At 38.7% G+C, this 19,392-nt stretch overlaps 2 protein-coding genes across 2 annotated transcripts; both read left to right on the top strand.

Annotated features, from left to right (window-relative positions):
• Positions 1 to 7,189: 7,189 nt before the first annotated feature.
• On the top strand, positions 7,190 to 10,723 carry LOC310945623 (potassium voltage-gated channel subfamily V member 2-like; the record flags this gene model as incomplete). The annotated part of the gene is made up of 2 exons (XM_083911772.1): positions 7,190 to 8,524; positions 10,457 to 10,723. The coding sequence occupies 2 exons, from the start codon at positions 7,190 to 7,192 to the stop codon at positions 10,721 to 10,723; spliced, it is 1,602 nt and encodes a 533-aa protein (XP_083767898.1).
• Positions 10,724 to 13,593: 2,870 nt separating this feature from the next.
• On the top strand, positions 13,594 to 15,925 carry atp5meb (ATP synthase membrane subunit eb). Its single transcript, XM_083911791.1, has 4 exons — positions 13,594 to 13,719; positions 14,918 to 14,972; positions 15,307 to 15,405; positions 15,630 to 15,925. The coding sequence occupies exons 1-4, from the start codon at positions 13,684 to 13,686 to the stop codon at positions 15,653 to 15,655; spliced, it is 216 nt and encodes a 71-aa protein (XP_083767917.1). The 5' UTR covers positions 13,594 to 13,683; the 3' UTR covers positions 15,656 to 15,925.
• The last annotated feature ends 3,467 nt before the right edge of the window (positions 15,926 to 19,392 follow it).

Below are 19,392 nucleotides of genomic sequence, written 5' to 3' on the forward strand. Positions count from 1 at the left end.
GTTCTTACCTTTCTTATTTATTTGTCCCAAACAGCCAACAGCATATCACTGCTCAGTTTCAATACAAAGATGGAAAAGGATCAGAGACGATAAGCATAAAAACATAAATCAAATCAAAAGAAAGCTAACATAAAATAAATCAAACAATAACTAATGTGACAAGAGTGCAAGGGACGCTGTGGTTAAATGTAGGTATATACAATATACAACAATACACACCGTGCAGTTTAGCAGCATATTGAAATAAAATAAGTACAAACTAAACTAATCGCATAATCTCTGGTCTTATTCTGGTGTGACCAGCTGGACACAGCTCTCAGTGTAGTCAGGCCCTGCTGTGTGAAACATCCATCACTGTTGCAGTTTTTTGATAAGTTGGTCCTTTGAGAAGTTTAATTTAAATCTGTTAGGAGACAACGAACCTCCTGAAATCACAGGGGAGGAAAGGAATTACACATGTTTATGTTTTACACGTTTTAAAATGGTGTTTCCAAAATGATTTCAAATGTGAAATGGGATTTATGTCATAAACTTTTTCATAAAACATATCTCTAATTACACAAAACATCGTAAGTGCGTCTTTAGACTCGATACATTTTGCTTCTATAATTATAAAAGTCTCTGTAACACAATAAATCTCATTGCGCTGTCATAAATGATGCAGAAAAGGGACTCTTCAAAAAAAGAGAATAGGCCTTTCTCTCACTAGATATTTCATTTGGAAATGTCATGGTAGGAAAAGCACAGGTTTACTAACATTAACAATGGCTCTGTTATATGCATTTGTCCCAGGGAGCATCATTCATATTATTTACACCTGTGCTTTCCTTTATGTCATAATGTTTCTCCAAGTTTAATTGAAAGTTCATGTTAGAAAAGCATCTCACACATGAATGTTGTAGTCAGAGTAAAATATAGATTATAGCTATAAGACATCCTCAAGAAATTATATATTTTTGTTTCTTTACTAGAAAGAAAGAAAAAGAAAACAAGAGAAACAACGTAGTCATCCCATATGTGGCTGGGGTATCAGAGAAACTCAGGAGGATCTTCAACAACACTGCATCCCTGTGTATTTCAAACCCGGTAACACACTCAGACAGAGACATCCCAAGGACAGAACACCACACACCCACAAAAGCAATCTGGTTTATGCTGTTAATGCAACGAGGAATGTAAAGATGTTCACATTGGAGAAACATAACAACCACTGCATAAACGCATGGCCCAACACAGGAGAGCTAACTCCTCAGGCCTGGACTCTGCTGTCCACTTAAATCTCAAGGGGAAAGTCCACTCCTTTGATGACAACAATGTCCACATCCTGGACAGAGAAGACAGATGGTTTGAAAGAGGAGTAAAAGAAGCATCTATGCAAAAGTAGAGAAACCATCGCTAAACAGAGGAGGAGGTCTGAGACACCACTTATCTCCAATTTACAATGCTCATTGCTCAATGAACATTCACAGGCTTTCTTTACTAGGGATTTTAAATTACAGAATTATAAAGACAAAGCTGTGACAAATCAAAGTTATTCTCCATTGCAGTCATTTTTATACGTCAGAGCAGGAGAAGCATAGGTTTACTAATGACATTAACAATGGCTCTGTTCATTAATATCATTATTTACACCTGTGCTTTCCTTTATGTCATAATGTCTCTCCAAGTTTAATTGAAAGTTAATGTTAGAAATGCATCTCACACATGAAAGTTGTAGTCAGAGTAAAAAAAAAAAAAGTGAAAACATAGATTATAGCTATGAGACATCCTTAGGAAATTATAGAGATTTTAAACTACAGAATTAAAAAGACACAACTGTGACAAATCAAACAAATTTTCCATTGCAGTCATTTTTATACCCCATAGCAGGAAAAGCACAGGTTTACTGATGGCTCTGTTAGAGGCATTTGTCCCAGGAAGCATCATGAATATCATTGTTTACACCTGTGCTTTCCTTTATGTCATAATGTTTAATTGAAAGTTCATGTTAGAAATGCATCTCACACATGAATGTTGTTAAAAAAAAAAGGTGAAAACATAGATTATAGCTATAAGACATCCTTAAGAAATGCACTTAAATGTGTAGGGATTTTAAACTACAGAATTAAAAAGACAAAGCTGTGACAAATCAAAGTTGCAGTCATTTTTATACGTCAGAGCAGGAAATGCACAGGTGCAGTTAATGACAGTAATTAGCACGGACACCCAGGACTCCTCCCACACACACACACACACACACACACACACACACACACACACACACACACACACACACACACACACACACACACACAAACACACACACACACACACACACACACACACACACACACACACACACACACACACACACACACACACACACACACACACACACACACACACACACACACACACAACAGCTGTCCAATCAAAGCTTCAGCTGCGGCTCAGACTTCATTCAGCACAAAACAAACACTGAGTGGGGAAGGCAGTGAAGTGGAACAACGAAAATTAAAATTGAATGGTTGTTTTTTCTGCATTTCTATTTTATATTCAGTTGTTATTATTCTCCTTATTATGATATAAAGTCAGAATACACCTTAATGTAACATTATTTTGTATTGATTTGACTGTTAATGTATGGTTCAAATTAAAATATACTATATAACTTTTTTTTTATAATTTTAGTTTTTATAATTATAATCACTTATCTTCTCTCTTACACACCTGGACACTTCTTCTTTTTTTGTCCAATAACTTTATCCACCACTTAAGTGCAATATTAAATCTTGCTGCTCATTTGTGTCATTTACAGTCAGACATATTTTATCTCACACACTCCCTCTACATTTAACTTTTCTGATTTAACTTACCATGAATTTTATTTGACTTGTGGTTCGGGCATCTAGTAAGGATGAACACTGGGCGCCTCCCTAGGGAGGTGTTCCAGGCACGTCCAGCTGGGAGGAGGCCTCGGGGAAGACCCAGGACCAGGTGGAGAGATTATATCTCCACACTGGCCTGGGAACGCCTCGGGATCCCCCAGTTAGAGCTGGTTAATGTGGCCCGGGAAAGGGAAGTTTGGGGTCCCCTGCTAAAGCTGCTGCCCACACGACCCGACCCCGGATAAGCGGATGAAGATGAGATGAGATGTATTCTTACATCCACCTCATATATATTTGACTAAGAGTCTATTGTGTACTGTTTTTTTTAATACTTTCTGTATTTATTTTGCTAAGAGTTTATTGGTTTTCTTATACTGTATTTTTTTAAACCCTCCCTTGCGTTTGTTTAAACTGCTAAAAAACTTAATTTCCTTGCGAGAGTTCATCCCAAAGGATCAAGAAAGAGAAGTCTAAGTTTTATTCCGTGAGTGAGCAAAGTTAATGCCAAGCAAGTACAATAAATGATTTCTTTAGATTACAGCGCGTTGAGTTTCATTGATAATCCAATCTAATCCCTTTTTAAATCGAGTATTTTGAAGTCTTGGTTTTATTTAGGAAGGTGATGAAACATTGACATTTGACTTGTCATGGGAAAAGCACAGGCGTTACTAATAACAATCACGGCGGCTCTGCTCCAAGTGCCTCAGTAAGCCATAACAGTGTGACAGTGAGCCAGCATGCACAGTAGTTCCTCTTCACTTCACTCTTCAGTTTACTTTGTTATACTTTGTTATTGTACATTTATTTTTCCCTCTGTTTTTTCCCCTTTTCTTTATGATTGCCCATGAATGTATGATCATTTTGTTTTTTCACATATTCGAAATAAACTAAAACTAAACTAAACTAAACTATTTGGCTTTGGTGTGGCGAGAGTTGAGTTATTTATCCAAGCACAACAATATTACACTGACTGTTCTGTCACTCAGCACAACCAGCAGCATACATTTTGAGGTTTGGACGATCTAATAATGTGTTTTTGTGATAGCACCATCTGCTGGAGAGAGAAGACACTGCTCTTTCTCTCATTCTTTAATTTGTTCATTACTACAGATAACTTTCCATCCATTTCATACAACATGCTAATGCCAGGCACATTCACCAACTCTGAACATGTAACTGTGAGCAGTTTACCCAGTGTTCAGAGAAACGAATCCGTCACCGTCACAGAACAATTCAAACTATCAATATTTTTCAGGTGAATCTTAGTCACAGTGACACAAACAGAGCTCACAGGTGCAACTCTTTACAGTCAGTAACGGTGAATTAATCACCGCAAGGGTGCAAATGAATCCTATCACAATAACGCGTCATCAATAATCCTGGCATTAAAGAAAGAAAGCAGGTGTCTGTTAATGGCGTCATAATATAATGGTAATTCAACCAGCAATTTGTTGTATAGTACTGTTAGTATATTGAAAGCTTATATTATAGTCTTCTCATATCGTGCAGCCCTGATTAACGTGTTTATTTATTTTAATTCAGTTAACTGCGTCTTTGCTTGATCAGTGAGAATAGGTCAGTTTAGTGTATTCATCACTTCTCATTGTATTTTGTATTTCATAGGATTTATTGGCTGAATCATACTGGTGGCAAAGCAGCAGTCAGACCTAAAACATTCCCATATTTTCAATTATGATCATTTTAAATGCATGTTTACTTGATTGTTTATTATTTATTTGTACTGTATTTTATTGGCTATTTATTAGCTACTTAGATTTATTTAATTGTATTTTATTTGAGTCTTTACTTTTATTTTTATTTCTACTTTATTCATCTTTATGGCTTGTTTCTACTGTGCACAGAGCATTGGAACGAAAGAATTTCCCCCCGGGGATCAATAAAGTATTCTGATTCTGATTCTGATTCTGATGTTATACCTCAATACACCTGCATGAGGATATTCTGTAGTGCTATATAAACTGTTGTGGAGTTTGCACTTGCAGTTTTGAAAATGCCACCATGTTTTTAATAAAATGCATTTGGTTTTGAAAGCAAAAGATAAAGCTGATAAGGATCTCCTGCTGCAGTGTGTACGGTAATCACATCAGCAAAGGTCAGGTTAAACACTACCATTTATCTTAAACAACCTGTGTTTGGATATCCCAGCTGTAAATAACAGAGGATGTTTGTGAGGCTCTATAAACTCACGCGAGGGATTATAAAATACATTCCTGCTTTACTAAGCAGCTTTGAAGGGACTTTGCTCAATTTGATCTGTAAATCTTGCGAACAATAGTGAGTGACAGGAAACCATGGACCTCAAGAGCAGATGATATTAATCCTAGTATAGAGATGTCCATGAGTGGGTTGTTTTACAATCCTGCTTCCTGGATTATTACTGGATCAATAATGGGAACGATGTTGATTCAAAATCTAAATTTACTTCTCGCTTCTGCATAATGAAAATTGTAGAAGACTTATATGAGGACTGGGCGTCAGAGGTAGCTGCCATTGTTTAGTAAATTATGTAAAGAATCAAGAAGAAAGACTGATTACTTGTCCACCTAGGTACAATATTTGTAATTTACTTGTTTAAGACGTGTTTACTTTATGTCTATTAATCTAGGACGTAAAGAGCAAGGCGCTAAAACTGAGCGTTTTCAGATATACACGAACAGTATGAGAAAAAAATTGTGTTTTTTTTATTAAAGCAAGTAAATATGGTCTAAAAACATAAAAATAAAAATAAAAACAGTTTAAACATAATAGTAAAAGTATGAGCATGAAAAATATGTCCCCTTTGAGGAGTTATTATATTACCAATTAGATATTTCTAGGTTTTTATCACAGTGACTCAGCAAAAGTTGCATTCATTTCTATCTATGAAATGTTAAAATGTAGCAGAAGTAGAGAGTGGTCATAAAGGCAGCAAACAGATGCAGCAAATATCAATTACATAATAATATCTAATTGATTGCTAACATTGGCCACCATGAGCTACAGGTCGTACCGGACCAGGTGAGGCCGTGAATCCTTAGTGTACGGAATTGCGTATGGGAACCTTTTATGAATGAATTATTTCCTTAAATAGTTTTGCTTTAAACTGCTAATTAGTAACCATGAAGCTCTATAAATACTGTCATTCATTATATAATATCATATTAACATTTCCTTTTCTCACTGTTACCTCTTCTCCCCGGTGTGCCTCTCCACCCTGTGGCTTGCATGACACGTCCAGTTCACCTCTTGTTCTCTTGACACACTACACTAACAAGACGCTCTTCAGTCCATAGCTCTATTTAAATGTCACTGCTTTAACAACTTAAATCCTTAATTGTTTTAGGGAGCAGCAGCGGTTGGCATCAGGGTAAACAAAGGTTAATGTACTGTATGGATCATAATGCCACCGGCCAGTGGCCTTCATCTCTGGTCAGGTGACACATCAGCAGAATAAGCTGATCCAAAAAGTGGATTCTGTTGCAAGCCAAGTTACGTTTTAATCTGGTTGAATCACCATGCCTGCTAGTTAAGATAATATGTTTAATGACATGTCACAACCGTACTGATATATCTATACGTTTATGTCTAATATAAAAACGAAAGGTTATTGTCTAGAGTCTGAAGCCTTGGCTCACTTCAACTTCTGAAGGATCCTGCACCCCCTCCGAATCAGGAAGTAGGCTAATGCTTAAAGCCTTTATCCTCTTTTAGGTGTCCCCCAGCCTTCCTTTGTCCCTACTCAGAATCAGAGAACCAACAAAAACAATTGATTGTAAATTCGTAAAAGGCAATTTACTTAAAATAGAAAAAATTCAAGTGATTTAGCAAAAGAAAATCATCACAAAGTGTTTTTTCCCAAAGAATCAAGACACACAATGGTATTTTCCAATCTTAGCCTTAGAGTATGACTTTCTTAAGTAATCTGTAGGGATTGCAAAAAGATTAATATAGCACAGTGTCTATGCATTTAAATCAAACATGAAAACAATACTGACTGTTGTCAATTTTGTCTTTAAGTCACCCAAATCAGCTGTAAGAACTATAACCTCATACCATCATAAGGTATTTATTGATGAGGAATTCATGATGGGCATTTGTAGAGATATGCCACACAGTCAACATCATGTGAGCCAGGCAGCTCAGGAGGGGATAATAGTATTTAGATGTCCAGTAAGCATGCAGATCCTCTCAGTCAGCAACATTAATGGGGCCATGAGGCATCCTGCTCATGTCCTCCACGCTTAGGTAGAGGGGGTATTAGACAGCAGTAATGCTGGCTGGTCTGAGAGCTCTGTCTGCTGCATAGTCTTGGGGGAATCAACATGGGGAGCACCAGCAAGGTGGCCAACTTGTGGAACAGGAGACAGAGTCTCTTCCCCAACTACAAAGTCACAGATTCAGACATTAATCGAAGACCCTCGGAGATTGCTTATCCTCTAGCCAAGGAAAGCTGCGTAAAGACATGGAACTCTATGCAGGAGTTGAGCAGGGACATCTACGACATTTATGCTGAGTATGAAGATGAAGACGATGACAATGCTCCATACGGCCTCTCCAAGCAGATTTCACCCTCCAAGAAGAACTTCATGATCAACATCAATGTAGGGGGGAAGCCCTTTCAGATAGCATACAAGATGGCCGCCAAGTATCCCAAGACCAGAATAGGACGACTGGCTACCTACACAGACCACAACATGAAGCTGGACCTGTGTGATGACTACATTGTGACCAACAATGAGTATTTCTTTGACAGGGACCCAGATGTCTTCCACAGCATCTTCAACTTCTACAGGACCGGTGTGCTGTGGATCAAGGATGAGACGTGTCCCCGCAATTTCTTGGAGGAGATCAACTACTGGGGCGTGAGGATCAAGAACACCCACCGCTGCTGCCGCATCTCCTTTGAGGAGAGGCAGGACGAGCTGAATGATCAGCTGAAGATCCAGAGGGAGCTGGAGGCAGAGGTGGAGATTGAGGAGAATGAGGAGCTCTTTCATGATATGTTCCTGGGCCAAAAGCGCAGAGCTATCTGGAACTTGATGGAGAAGCCGTTTTCGTCGATCAAGGCCAAGCTGATGGCGGTGGCCTCCAGCCTGTTTGTCCTGGTGTCCCTGGTGGCCATGACTCTCAACACAGTCGACGAGATGCAATACAGAACTCCCAAAGGTCAGCTCAGTGGTAAGACATACTGGGAGTACGTGGAGTCCATGTGCATTGCCTTCTTCACCATGGAGTACCTGCTCCGTCTGGTGTCCACTCCTGACCTCAAATCCTTCAGCAGGAGTGTGCTCAACACCGTGGACCTGATTGCCATCCTGCCTCAGTATCTGCAGGCCATCCTGGAGTTCTTCGACAATGAGGAAAACTACATGAAGCACGAGGCCGACATGCAGGCGGTGGGACAGGTGGGAAAGCTGGGCCAAGTCTTGCGGATCATGAGACTGATGAGAATCTTTCGTATCTTGAAACTGGCACGACACTCCACGGGCCTGCGGGCGTTCGGCTTCACTCTGCGTCAGTGCTACCAGCAAGTTGGCTGCCTCTTCCTTTTCATTGCCATGGGTATCTTCAGCTTCTCCGCCATGGTTTACACTGTGGAGCATGACATGCCTCAAACAAACTTCACCAGCATTCCTCATGCATGGTGGTGGGCAGCTGTAAGTACGTCTTTGTAGAATTAACAGTGTGTAAGAGACCGGCAGGACAGGACTCTGAAGTATGAAAATAGACAGACTGTAGAGTAGAAGAAATATGGAAAGCAAACAAGTCTTGATTGAAAATTATTCAACTTAATTAAATTCCTTGCCAAAGTAACAAACCTAAGAAACCTTTTTATGTAAGTAAAATGAAGTGCCCTGTCCTTGAGTTACTTTTATGCTGACAAAGTCCCTGCATGGTGTGTTAACTGTGTAATGTTATTAGGTTACACTCAAGAACTACCTTGCTTACAAAACACAATGAGGTCGGCATGTTTTGCATGATCAAGGGGAATATCCAAACTAAACTTGTATATTTGTTTAGTATCTTTACTGATGCATTCATGTCACCTGGTCAGTTTTATAGGGTGGAATAATGCGATTAACGTCTTGAGTTAAGGTCTTTATTTGAGTTAAACTGTTAACACAAACCTTTGATTCACTGCCTTTCATGAATAAACCTGTTAACAGATTCTTCCCCTCCCTCTTTGACCGGGTGGTAGAATCTTTCTTCTAATCCAGGGGGATGAAATGATAATCCTCTGATGATAGTAATGGTTAAAGCAAAGGGAACACAGTTAGCACTGCTTACTGCTACAAATTCACAGAAGCAGAAAAGCTGAGCCATCTTTGAGTCATTGCCACGCCTGCGTATGGGTCAGGAAACTTAAAAAAGATCACGTTTATTTATTTTATATTATAGAAAAAATATATATCCAACACACACGCACGCATGCACGCACGCACGCACGCACGCACGCACGCACAGACACACAAACACACACACACACACACACACACACACACACACACACAGACACACACACACTCAGTCCACATGATGGCACAGTGGCCGTGAGAGCTCACAGCACTGCAACTTAAGAAAACGCATGCAAATAGACAAAACACTAACAAATTAAGAAAACATCTTCATCAATTTGACAACACATGCGCGGTATTTAGAAAACACGCAAATACCACACACAACACATTGAGAAAAAGAAACACAAAGACCCCAACACAACACACTAGGAAAACGCACTGCAAATAGACTGCAAGGGAACTGAGCTGAGCGGCTACATGTGGATAAAGCAGCGAAATCTCCTGTTTAGCATTTTCTTCATCAGAATAAAGCTTTGAAAAATGTCAAAATTGGTTTCAGACATCTTTAATGCTTTACCTTAAATATCTAACACTCTTTCACAACAGTAAGAGCTGCAGAAAACACAGGAGAGTCTCTCAGCTATTAAGTCAAGTTTCCCTTAACTCTGGAGCCCACACCAGTGTAGCACAAAAGCCCGGTGGAATCATAGATTATTACGTCTGTATAACCGCGGTACAGGACGGGCAAGACTAGACAAAACACAGGTGGAAAAAGAAACAGACGTGCATCACTTTAAGTGTCCCCTGGAAACACTTCCATTGTGTTGTGTTGTGGTCTTTGCAGCGTGTTTTCTGAAGGCTGCACAAATGTTGTTGTTGTCAAATTAATGAATATGTTTTCTTAATTTGCTTGTGTTTTGTCTATTTGCATGTGTTTTCTTTAGCTGCACTACTGTGAGCTCTCAGTTGTGCTGCATGATAGACTAAAAACCCCTCCCCCCAATTGGTAGCAGTAAATCCAATATCCTGTAACAAAGTATAATCAGCTAACTTTACTGTTTGTTCTTTTATCAGCAGCGACATTGACGCTGGTATTGTTTTGTTATGGTATGTCTCCATGGCAAAATGTGTTCCTGGAGACACCTACTGTAGCGGGAACTACCACAGAGGCAGTTTTGAGTATTTTGCAATAGCGTCGCTCACTCTCAAAGCGTTGCAGGTGTGTAGTTGGTAAGATTTGTGAGTCATGCTTCTCCATCACCACTAACTGCTCTCCTTATCCCCCCACAGGTCAGCATCTCCACTGTGGGCTACGGAGACGTCTACCCAGAGACCGTACTGGGCCGTCTCTTCGCTTTCATCTGCATCTCTTTTGGAATCATCCTCAACGGTTTGCCCATATCCATCCTCTTCAACAAGTTCTCAGACTATTACTCTAAACTCAAGTCCAACCAGTACACGTCCTCCGTCAAGAATCGAGGGAAGGTGAGATTTTCCAAGAGGACAGTGAAGACATTGAACCGCTGCTTTGGAAACAGCCAATGTCAGGCACACTGATTTATTATATGACTTTTTCTTTTTCTTTTTTTTTTTTATAAGAAATAATATAATTGAGTGTAAAAGTGTAAAACCAAATTGTAGGTACATCCCACTGGCACCTTTTGTGGTTGGGAAGCATAGAAGAATTGTCACCTTGTTAGCAGTATGACTGACTGGTTGCTTAAAATATTTGCTTTTTATTTACATATAATCATATTTTATACATTTGAAATCTCTCAGTCAAAATTGAGAAGTACAGGACAAAGAAATAAATGTCCACTTGTAGCTAAAATAGCATCACTATTAACATATCATACCTCCATATTGTCATTTAGAGAACTTAAACTAAACAGGGTCCTTTTCAGAGATACACTCTTTAACCTTGTCCATCAGTACAAATTAAACTAAATTGAAGTATGTGGAAAGACAGTCTTCAAACACTCACAGCAGAAGATTTTAATTTGCAAATAGACTGTATTAAATAAGTCAGTAATTGGGGGAAAACATGAATAAAATGATGCAACACACGTCTACAGTGTTTCCATTTGATGTGATGGTGCAGCTGCACACATATACCTGTGTTTCTCTCTATAATTATTAAGTGGCTTCAGTAAAGTTGGAATAAAAACATAAGGAATAGGCTTTCCATTCTGCAATCATCCAGCTTGGGATCAATAAAGTATTTCAATTATATTTGATATTGTCACCCAGTGTGGGAAGACGTCCAGTCCTCCTGAACATGTTACTTTTTGGGTGGAGAGGTCACACTTGGCTGGGTTGCTAAGGTGCACTTAACCAGGAACCAGCCTACAGTACATCAACAATACAACAAATGTTAGTTTCTTTCTAATTGCAGCTGTAATGTTTTGAAACATGCTCACAGGAGATCTGCAGGGGCTTGCAAAGTTTACTAAACCTTTAAACACTGGTGGTGCTTTTCATTTGTTTGCAATGTTAAATGGTTCGGCCCATGAAGTAAGCAGTATGATTTCCATGAAATGCATGCACAAAATGCTCTTTTTTCAATAAACACTGTTCTGCTAAATGAAACCGTTCTCCTCATTGACTAAATACTGCCTCCTAATGTTAGAGTCAGCGTTCACCTGGCTGCACACATCTCTACTGACCTCTACTGAAGAGTCTTGCTATTACAAAACAAAAACGCCTTGGTGTGTAATAAGGTGGACCATCGTAATTCATTACAACTATTAATGCTATAAGAAAAAACAACATATAGACTTTTTTTAAAGATTATTTTTGTGGCAGATTTCAAGCCTTTTATTATATAGGACACAAAGGAAATGGGGTAAAAGACGGGGGGCATACAGCAAAGGGCTGCAGGTCGGTGTCAAACCCACGGCCGCTGCTTTGAGGACCTTCAGCCTGTTTACATGTGGCGGCTGCTCTAACCACTGTGGCACTGTGCCACTATAGACCTGTTTAATGGAATTTCATTGCTAGGCATCAGCCTTGGTCCTTGTTAACTTCCTGTCAGCTGATGTCATTCACATTCACCGCAACAGGAATCCAACTTGGAAACATTTACAGTAGGATGTTTATGTTCACATCTCTTTTTTTTAAATAATGCATTTATTTATTTATGTTTTTTTCCATAAACATACAAAGTGACCACTTTACGAACACGCAGACAAACACAAACAAATAAACAGTGGCCACAAAAATCACACGTTACAAAGGTTCCTGATGTTCATAGCCCATGACCTCTCTGGGAATAATTGCATACAATTATATAGGTGTATTGTAGGGGATGTCATAGCATCTGAATAGATGTATGCACGCAGGAGCGCTCAGTCCATTACAATTGACAGTGATGATGAAAAATTGGAGAAGGGACACAAACTTTCATATTTATTTAGCACACTCCAACTGCAGACGATGACACATCAGTGTGACGACAAAAACTGATAAGGTTAATCCGAAGATTTGACAAGGCTGTTATATAACTTCCCATTTAGCCAGGCTTACCTAATAATCTGCACACTCAGAGGTACGACATCAGAGGGGTACAATAGTCTGTTGGTAAGATTTGTTTCCATCTGGTTTACCGGTGGATCACTAATGCAGAGATATCTGCTGGTTTGGGTCAAATTAACCTCAAAAACAGCAACAGACTTCAGGGCATTGTTAAAGCGTGCAGTAAAATTATCGGTACTCCACTCACGGACATTACCATCTTGTACAAAACCAGGGCCCTGAGGGCAAAATGAGATATATTATATATAGCCTAATGTGTTCAATGTGACTGAAAGATTGAAAATGGAATATAAGAAAAAAGGGAAAAAACGTAAATGTTGACCAAATGACCAATGTAGAGTTGCACACCCTACTACTCACAGGCCAAAGCCAAAGTGGTTTGACATCTCCAGGTCAAAAGATAAGGAAGAATAATAGATTTAAGTTTTGTAAAAAAAATCCTAAATATATTATCAAAAACAAGCCTTGTGATACATGAGGAGTATTAGTCTTTATGTTGCACAAGTGGTTTGACATAACTCAATGAAATGGTTTAAATGTATAATATTTTTTTTATTCTTAATATCAAATGAATGTTGAATATCAAACTGACTTAATAAAGGTCATGTTTTGGAGGTTTTTACGCCTCTGAACCAAAAATTGCCCTTGATTTTGTCTCAGAAATCTGGTCCCCTTAGTCTATCTGGGTCTTTATTTGCAAATGATCAGGAGTTGTGGGAAAAAAATGAGATATATTAGAAGTAGCCTGATGTTTATATTGAATTGTAAGTGCTTTATTTCTTACACAACTAGTGAAAAGACCAAAAAAATGCCAATGAAAGGGGCATTTACTCCAGAAGATGGCAGTATCTCAACAAGCAGCTGCAGTAAATCCCCAACGAAGAAGAAGAAGAAAAAGAAGCAGTAGAAGAAGAAGTCCCTCTCAGTCAGTCCTCCAGTGCTAAAGTGACCTCTGCTGCTGTTCGTTAGCCTGCTGTAAAACGATGGCGCCTCCAGTTGCAGTGTCACCTTTGATTAAGGTTTGTGTCTCATGACATATTGTTCAAAATGGTTACTCGTGTTTTACTGCATTTGAACTTTGTCGTCATATTTTAGGTTGCTAAGCTACGCAGAGCACGCTAACCTGCTAACGCTGTCGGAAGCATGCTAGCTCACAGATACCGTTAGTCTGAGCTTAACCTGTTTAACTAACTAACCAAGTGAGTAGTTTAATTTGTGTTGCGTTTTAGCTAACGTTATATTTGTTGGTGTTATTGTGTAGTGTGACGTGCATTGACTCATGTTCATACAGTCGCAGTGTCCATGGAAACGACATTGCGCTATCTGGTTGTTATGATTAAAAAAAATCATTGGATATAATTGGATTTTTATCCTATAAATTAGAAGATTTTCTATATTTTATTTCGCGACCTTTATCGGGTCAAAACACAAGTTTACCGAAAGTAATTAATCTGTAACTCGTTTGTCGTTATCGCCCCCTAGTGTTAATTTATGGTAGTGACAGTGTTAAAGTACGTCCTATTATAAAGAAACTAATACTTATTGGTGGATTAGTTTTTGCAGCATTAAAGTGTCTTTACCGTTATGGAAACTTGTGAAATCCAACCTGTCAGATGTGCAGTTTGTGATCATGACCAGGGTCTAGTGATAGACCGATATTATTGGCCGATATTTGCGTTTTTTTTAGGTGTATCGATATGGGCCGATGATACAGGCGTCCACAGGCAGCTCTGTGTTGCGCCTTTTTTAAGTTCAACAATTTTTTTTTAATTGATACTTGTTACATATGTTAACATCATTGTGTAATTTTTATGATGTTAATTGAGGGAGCAAAAGTAGTATCGGCTCCAAATATCGGCTCAAGAAAATGGGTAGTCCGTATCGGTCATCGACTAAGGCTGATGTGGGGGAAAAAAATTGGCATCATCCCTAAAAAATCCATGTGTCGATCCCTTCCAAGGTCTCAATAAACTCGTGCATCACTGTAAGGAGTTCAAAGTAAATATTTAGAAATTGTAAGGCAAAGGCTAATGGAGATTCTGTCCCCGTCATTTCTATTGATGTAGAACCAATGAATGTCAAACGACAGGAAAGTTCATTTTTCATCTTCCTGATTACTTGATGCTGTCATGTCACCTGTATGATTGAGAACTTGCACAGACACTGTAGGGACTTCTGCACCACAGGCATTAATTTGTATGTTTTTCTCCTTTACAGACAGCAAGGTATTCAGCTTTGATTGCTGGCATCATCTATGGCAAAAATAGATATGGTGAGTTATTCTTATAGTAATCATCATGCACAGTGCACTGAGCATGATGACTTGCATAGGAACTCATAGGGGAGAAAATGTACACTCTAAACACTGTTTTAAAAACTGATCCAAAAACATGCAATGTCATAAACTCCAGTTTCTCTTATTTAGGTTGATATATAGTTCAAGTATATTTATACATGCAATTATTTCTTGGTGCATCTTAACAAGATTTGCACTGTAGAAATAATGTCACCAAATGTCATTTGACTAACTGAAGTACAATCAGTATTAAGTGCGTTTTCCCCACAATTAAAGCTGCTTTTTGAAACTAAACCTCTTCATTTTTCAGATACCCTGAAGCCGATTGCGGCTGAGGAGAGGAGGATCGAGGAGGAGGAGAAAAAGGTTCGCGAGGAGCAGGAGCGCATCGCCAAGCAGCTAGCAGAAGGTAGCCTCATCAGCCATGTGTCAAATATTCAGTCTACAGTTTGCACTTGCATACACCTGCGTGCTGCAGAATTTACAGGGAGTGGACGCAATGATAGCAACACCAGTGCACAATATAACACAGTTAAAGTGGGAGCAAAGCCATTCTTCAACTTATAACTAAACCATATTTGCGATGTAAAATCCTAAATGTACTAATCACGTTTTTTTACTTTCTCCTTGCAGCAAGTGAAGATACTATTCTGAAGTAAAGCTGTTGTGCCGTGTGAGGATGTCCATGTGCAATTCCCAACCTCTCCCTCCTCTTTCCAATAACAATGGCAAAGTCCGTTCCCAACCACACACTCCCGTGTTGTGGACGTATTCACCGTTACCTTGTATAATATATCACCTCTCTGGACTGTCAGATGAAGTGATTTTAGGAGTTCGTTACATGATATAAAATACTGCAAATGCAGCCGCACTCATAAGTTATAAAGTTCATGTTTGTAATGAAACAATATTATAAATAAAGAAATACATGATTACTGTTGTCTGTTTTTGTTTACAAGCATGTGACCTTATGGTTATTGGTATGAAATACAGATGTTTTTATTGTGTTGGCGTTAGATCTTGTTCTGTTATTTGTCAACACCTTTTTTATCACTGGTAACCATTTAAATATCTACTTTAATTATTTTGTCCTTTATATGAAAACTTGGCATTATAAACACGAAAGGGCGTATCGGGTTGAACTTAAGAAAAGATGAAGGTGCATTAGTCATAAGTATAATTTCCAAGGGAACCTGTCTATTAAAGTCTTGTTTAATTCTCTTATGGAAAGGGTGTTTTCCAGCGGATGGCAAATGAGTGAACACTTGGTTTTTCTAAGATGCACATTTACTTAGGGTGAAAAACAGTTGCTGATGATTTACTGTGGACATTCATTTAAAGTTTTAGAGTTATAAAGATTTGTCCGTGTGGGTCATATGCTGGAGCAATATTAGAAATAAATCTGCCTTTTATTTTCTTAACTGTACAAAATGTATCGTCTAAAACAAAAAAAATAGAATTTCCTTTAGCTAAAGGCAATGACATTGTCTGGCAATGAAATTGTCAGCAATCTCGACTTGTCACAAAAAAAGAAAAGCATTGTTTTCTCACAACTGAAAAAGTTGGAACTAGGAAATGTTGGTATATTTTATCTACAATTTACTTACAGACCCTTTGTTTCAGTTTCTAATTACATTCCAAACTCAATATGAATGATTTCCACTGCTGATTAGTGTCATACAGTTTGGTAGTTTTAAGTTCGGGTAGTTTGAAAAATCTCAGTGAACAGAATTATGGGTAAAATAAAACAATGACAATCGTGAAATCCAACTATTCCCTTTTCAGGGTCTCGTGTTGCTCACAGTGATGTCTTGTTGCAAAGATGCTGTGAAAATCCATCTCGATGAACCAACTACACCTTCAAATCCTATGGAGACGTTTGTGTACTCATCCCTCTCCGACAGTCACCTGTAGCGCCCCGCAGTCAGTGACCTGACGTGGCTGAAGTCCAGACATGTTGAACCCGAGCTCACCTCCGGTTAAGTAAGTGTGCGTCTGCATGCGCGCAGGATCATTTAAACCTTGCTTTTGTTTTCAGATTAGAGATGTAGAGCTAATACTGTTGACATGTCACGTGTCGGGTCGAACAGCCCAGGATGTCAAAGTACGGGGGCCTTACCTAATATACTCAGGACAGGTTATTATTAGAACAACAACAATGCCAGGGGGCGACTAAAAATACAGCTGGACTTACTGGCATGCTACTTGTCTTTACTTAGCTCTCACCTACTGCAGTTCACCAAAATATAACAGTGAACCGCTTACAACTGTTTTTGTTATTCATATTTTAAAGTACAAACAAAACACGCTGACTTAAAAAAGATACAATCTAAATAGTGAGAATTAAGATATAACACAAGCTATAAAATCAATTTGAAAGTTGACAAAACATACTTTCAAATAAATGGTTAACATACTGATGAACACACTGAGAGCAACGACACAATTTAGGTTTACAAACACATCTGTAGCAGTTTTTAGTGAGTTAAACATCCCCTTCTGGTGTGAGGGGGGTGTTACATTACTTTGGCATCTGGATGCACTTTTGCTGGTACATAAGGGGTTTAAAGACTTCCTGTAACACACCTCAGCTGGCAGATTTTGCCCCAGATTAGAGGTTGAAGCTCAAGCAGCAACAAGAATACAGCATGATACTTTAGACTTTTGCTTATTGGAATTTTGCGGTTCATAAATCCCAAAACAACAAGATGGCCAAGAGTGACATATAGCACAAATACAGTAAATACATAACAGGCTTAGAGCGACCTCATTTGGATGGACATGAGGAAATAAAGAAAAAGAAAAGAAAAAGGGGATTTAACTCAACAAAAATAACTCTTATATGGACTGCTACAGTGTTGTTCCAAACCTGTGTTTTAAGTTTATGAACTCTCTCAGTGTGTTATGTGGGTTAGACTGGGACAATTGTTAAGAAAAGGCCTGAAAACTCAAATATATTTGTGTTCATTTTTAATATAAATGTTCCTCGAACCAACACAGTGTTTGGTGAAAGGGCTTTTAAATATTTAGCACCTTTATCTTGGAATAAACTACAGGATCATTTCAAACTGGAATCCCTCATCAGCCTGGACCGTTTCAAAAGCAGGATTAAGGACTTTTTAAATACAACTATGACATGTACTGTCTCTGAGCACTGATCTGCTGTTTTATTTTGTCGATTTATCATGTTAAGTTGTGTGTCATGTTTAGTTGGGTGTCGTTTTGGTTTTAAATGTGAAACTTGTATGTTCATGCTGCTGTCTTGGCCAGGACTCCCTTGGAAAAGAGATTTTAAATCTCAATGGGAATAGTCCTGGTTCAATAAAGGGTAATGAAAAATGAAAACAAATAAATACGACTTTTTCAAGCTTTAAGTAAAACATAATCTGTCAGCTGAGGAGGATGAGACACTGAGCTAACTACATGACACATTTCAGTCGGCAACACCGCGTCCTCGGATCACAAGGCTCGAGCACGACCAAAACATGTGCAACCAGGAGTGGTAGACTTACACTGGTCACAGGTGGTTTGTGTACATCCGTCCAGACTGCATGATACTTAACTGAGCAAATGACCAGAGACGGGAACATCTGAGCCTCTGCTGACGTAACTTGAAATGGTGTCATTACAGTGCTATTCTTTAGGCTATTTTTATGATGTTTTTCTTCCTTTTTAGATCCTTTATCCTTCATTTGTGTGGATATTTTTTAGGTCAACCGCAATGAACAAGGAAATCCTATGTATATTCAAAGTGCACTCATTAAACAGAGCCAGGCATTGTTGGGAAATCCAAAAGTGAGAGAGGCCAGTCACAGCTAAAAGTAGATCAAAACATAACAACAGAACAGGAACACCTAACTGGCCAGTCATGAATGTTGGAATAGTATTTCCATTTGGCACATTTTATCTGAAGATGGACAAAAAACCATCATGGCTGGTTTCATGGACACTTCTCCCATATTCTTTCATTCACCATATATCACATTACTATCTCTGCAGATCCACACATCTTTATATTTGCACTTGGTTCCATTCGAGGCTGCCGTTATGTATCCCATTATTACATAAAGCTTACATACTGCTGAATGCAAGGGTTCATCAGCTTACAGCGGGGGATTTTGTTAACTGGATTAGCGGTAGATTTAAACTCTGCATTTAGGTTCAAGAAGTGAAAATAATCAGTGAGCCTGTCTGCGCTCGATATAAAAAGGCTCACACTCCGTCTTCTCAGCACAGCTCAGACACCGCAGCATCTCTGCACCACAAAAACTTCTTGCGACTTCTTTCTAAACTTCAGGTAAGAAGACGCTGCTTTGCGGGGACTGTGATCTTTTTCTTCTTCTTGAAAAATCATAATAGCACGAATATTGACATGCTCAACTTTGTTTTGCTTAGA

The sequence above is a fragment of the Echiichthys vipera genome (genome assembly GCF_963691815.1).
Source record: "Echiichthys vipera genome assembly, chromosome: 4".
NCBI lineage: Eukaryota > Metazoa > Chordata > Actinopteri > Perciformes > Trachinidae > Echiichthys > Echiichthys vipera.

Coding starts and splice junctions, on each gene's coding strand:
- atp5meb (XM_083911791.1), top strand. CDS start 13,684: ATGGCGCCTCCAGTTGCAGTGTCACCTTTGATTAAG. Junction 13,720..14,917: donor CAGTGTCACCTTTGATTAAG/GTTTGTGTCTCA, acceptor TCTCCTTTACAG/ACAGCAAGGTATTCAGCTTT. Junction 14,973..15,306: donor CTATGGCAAAAATAGATATG/GTGAGTTATTCT, acceptor TTCATTTTTCAG/ATACCCTGAAGCCGATTGCG.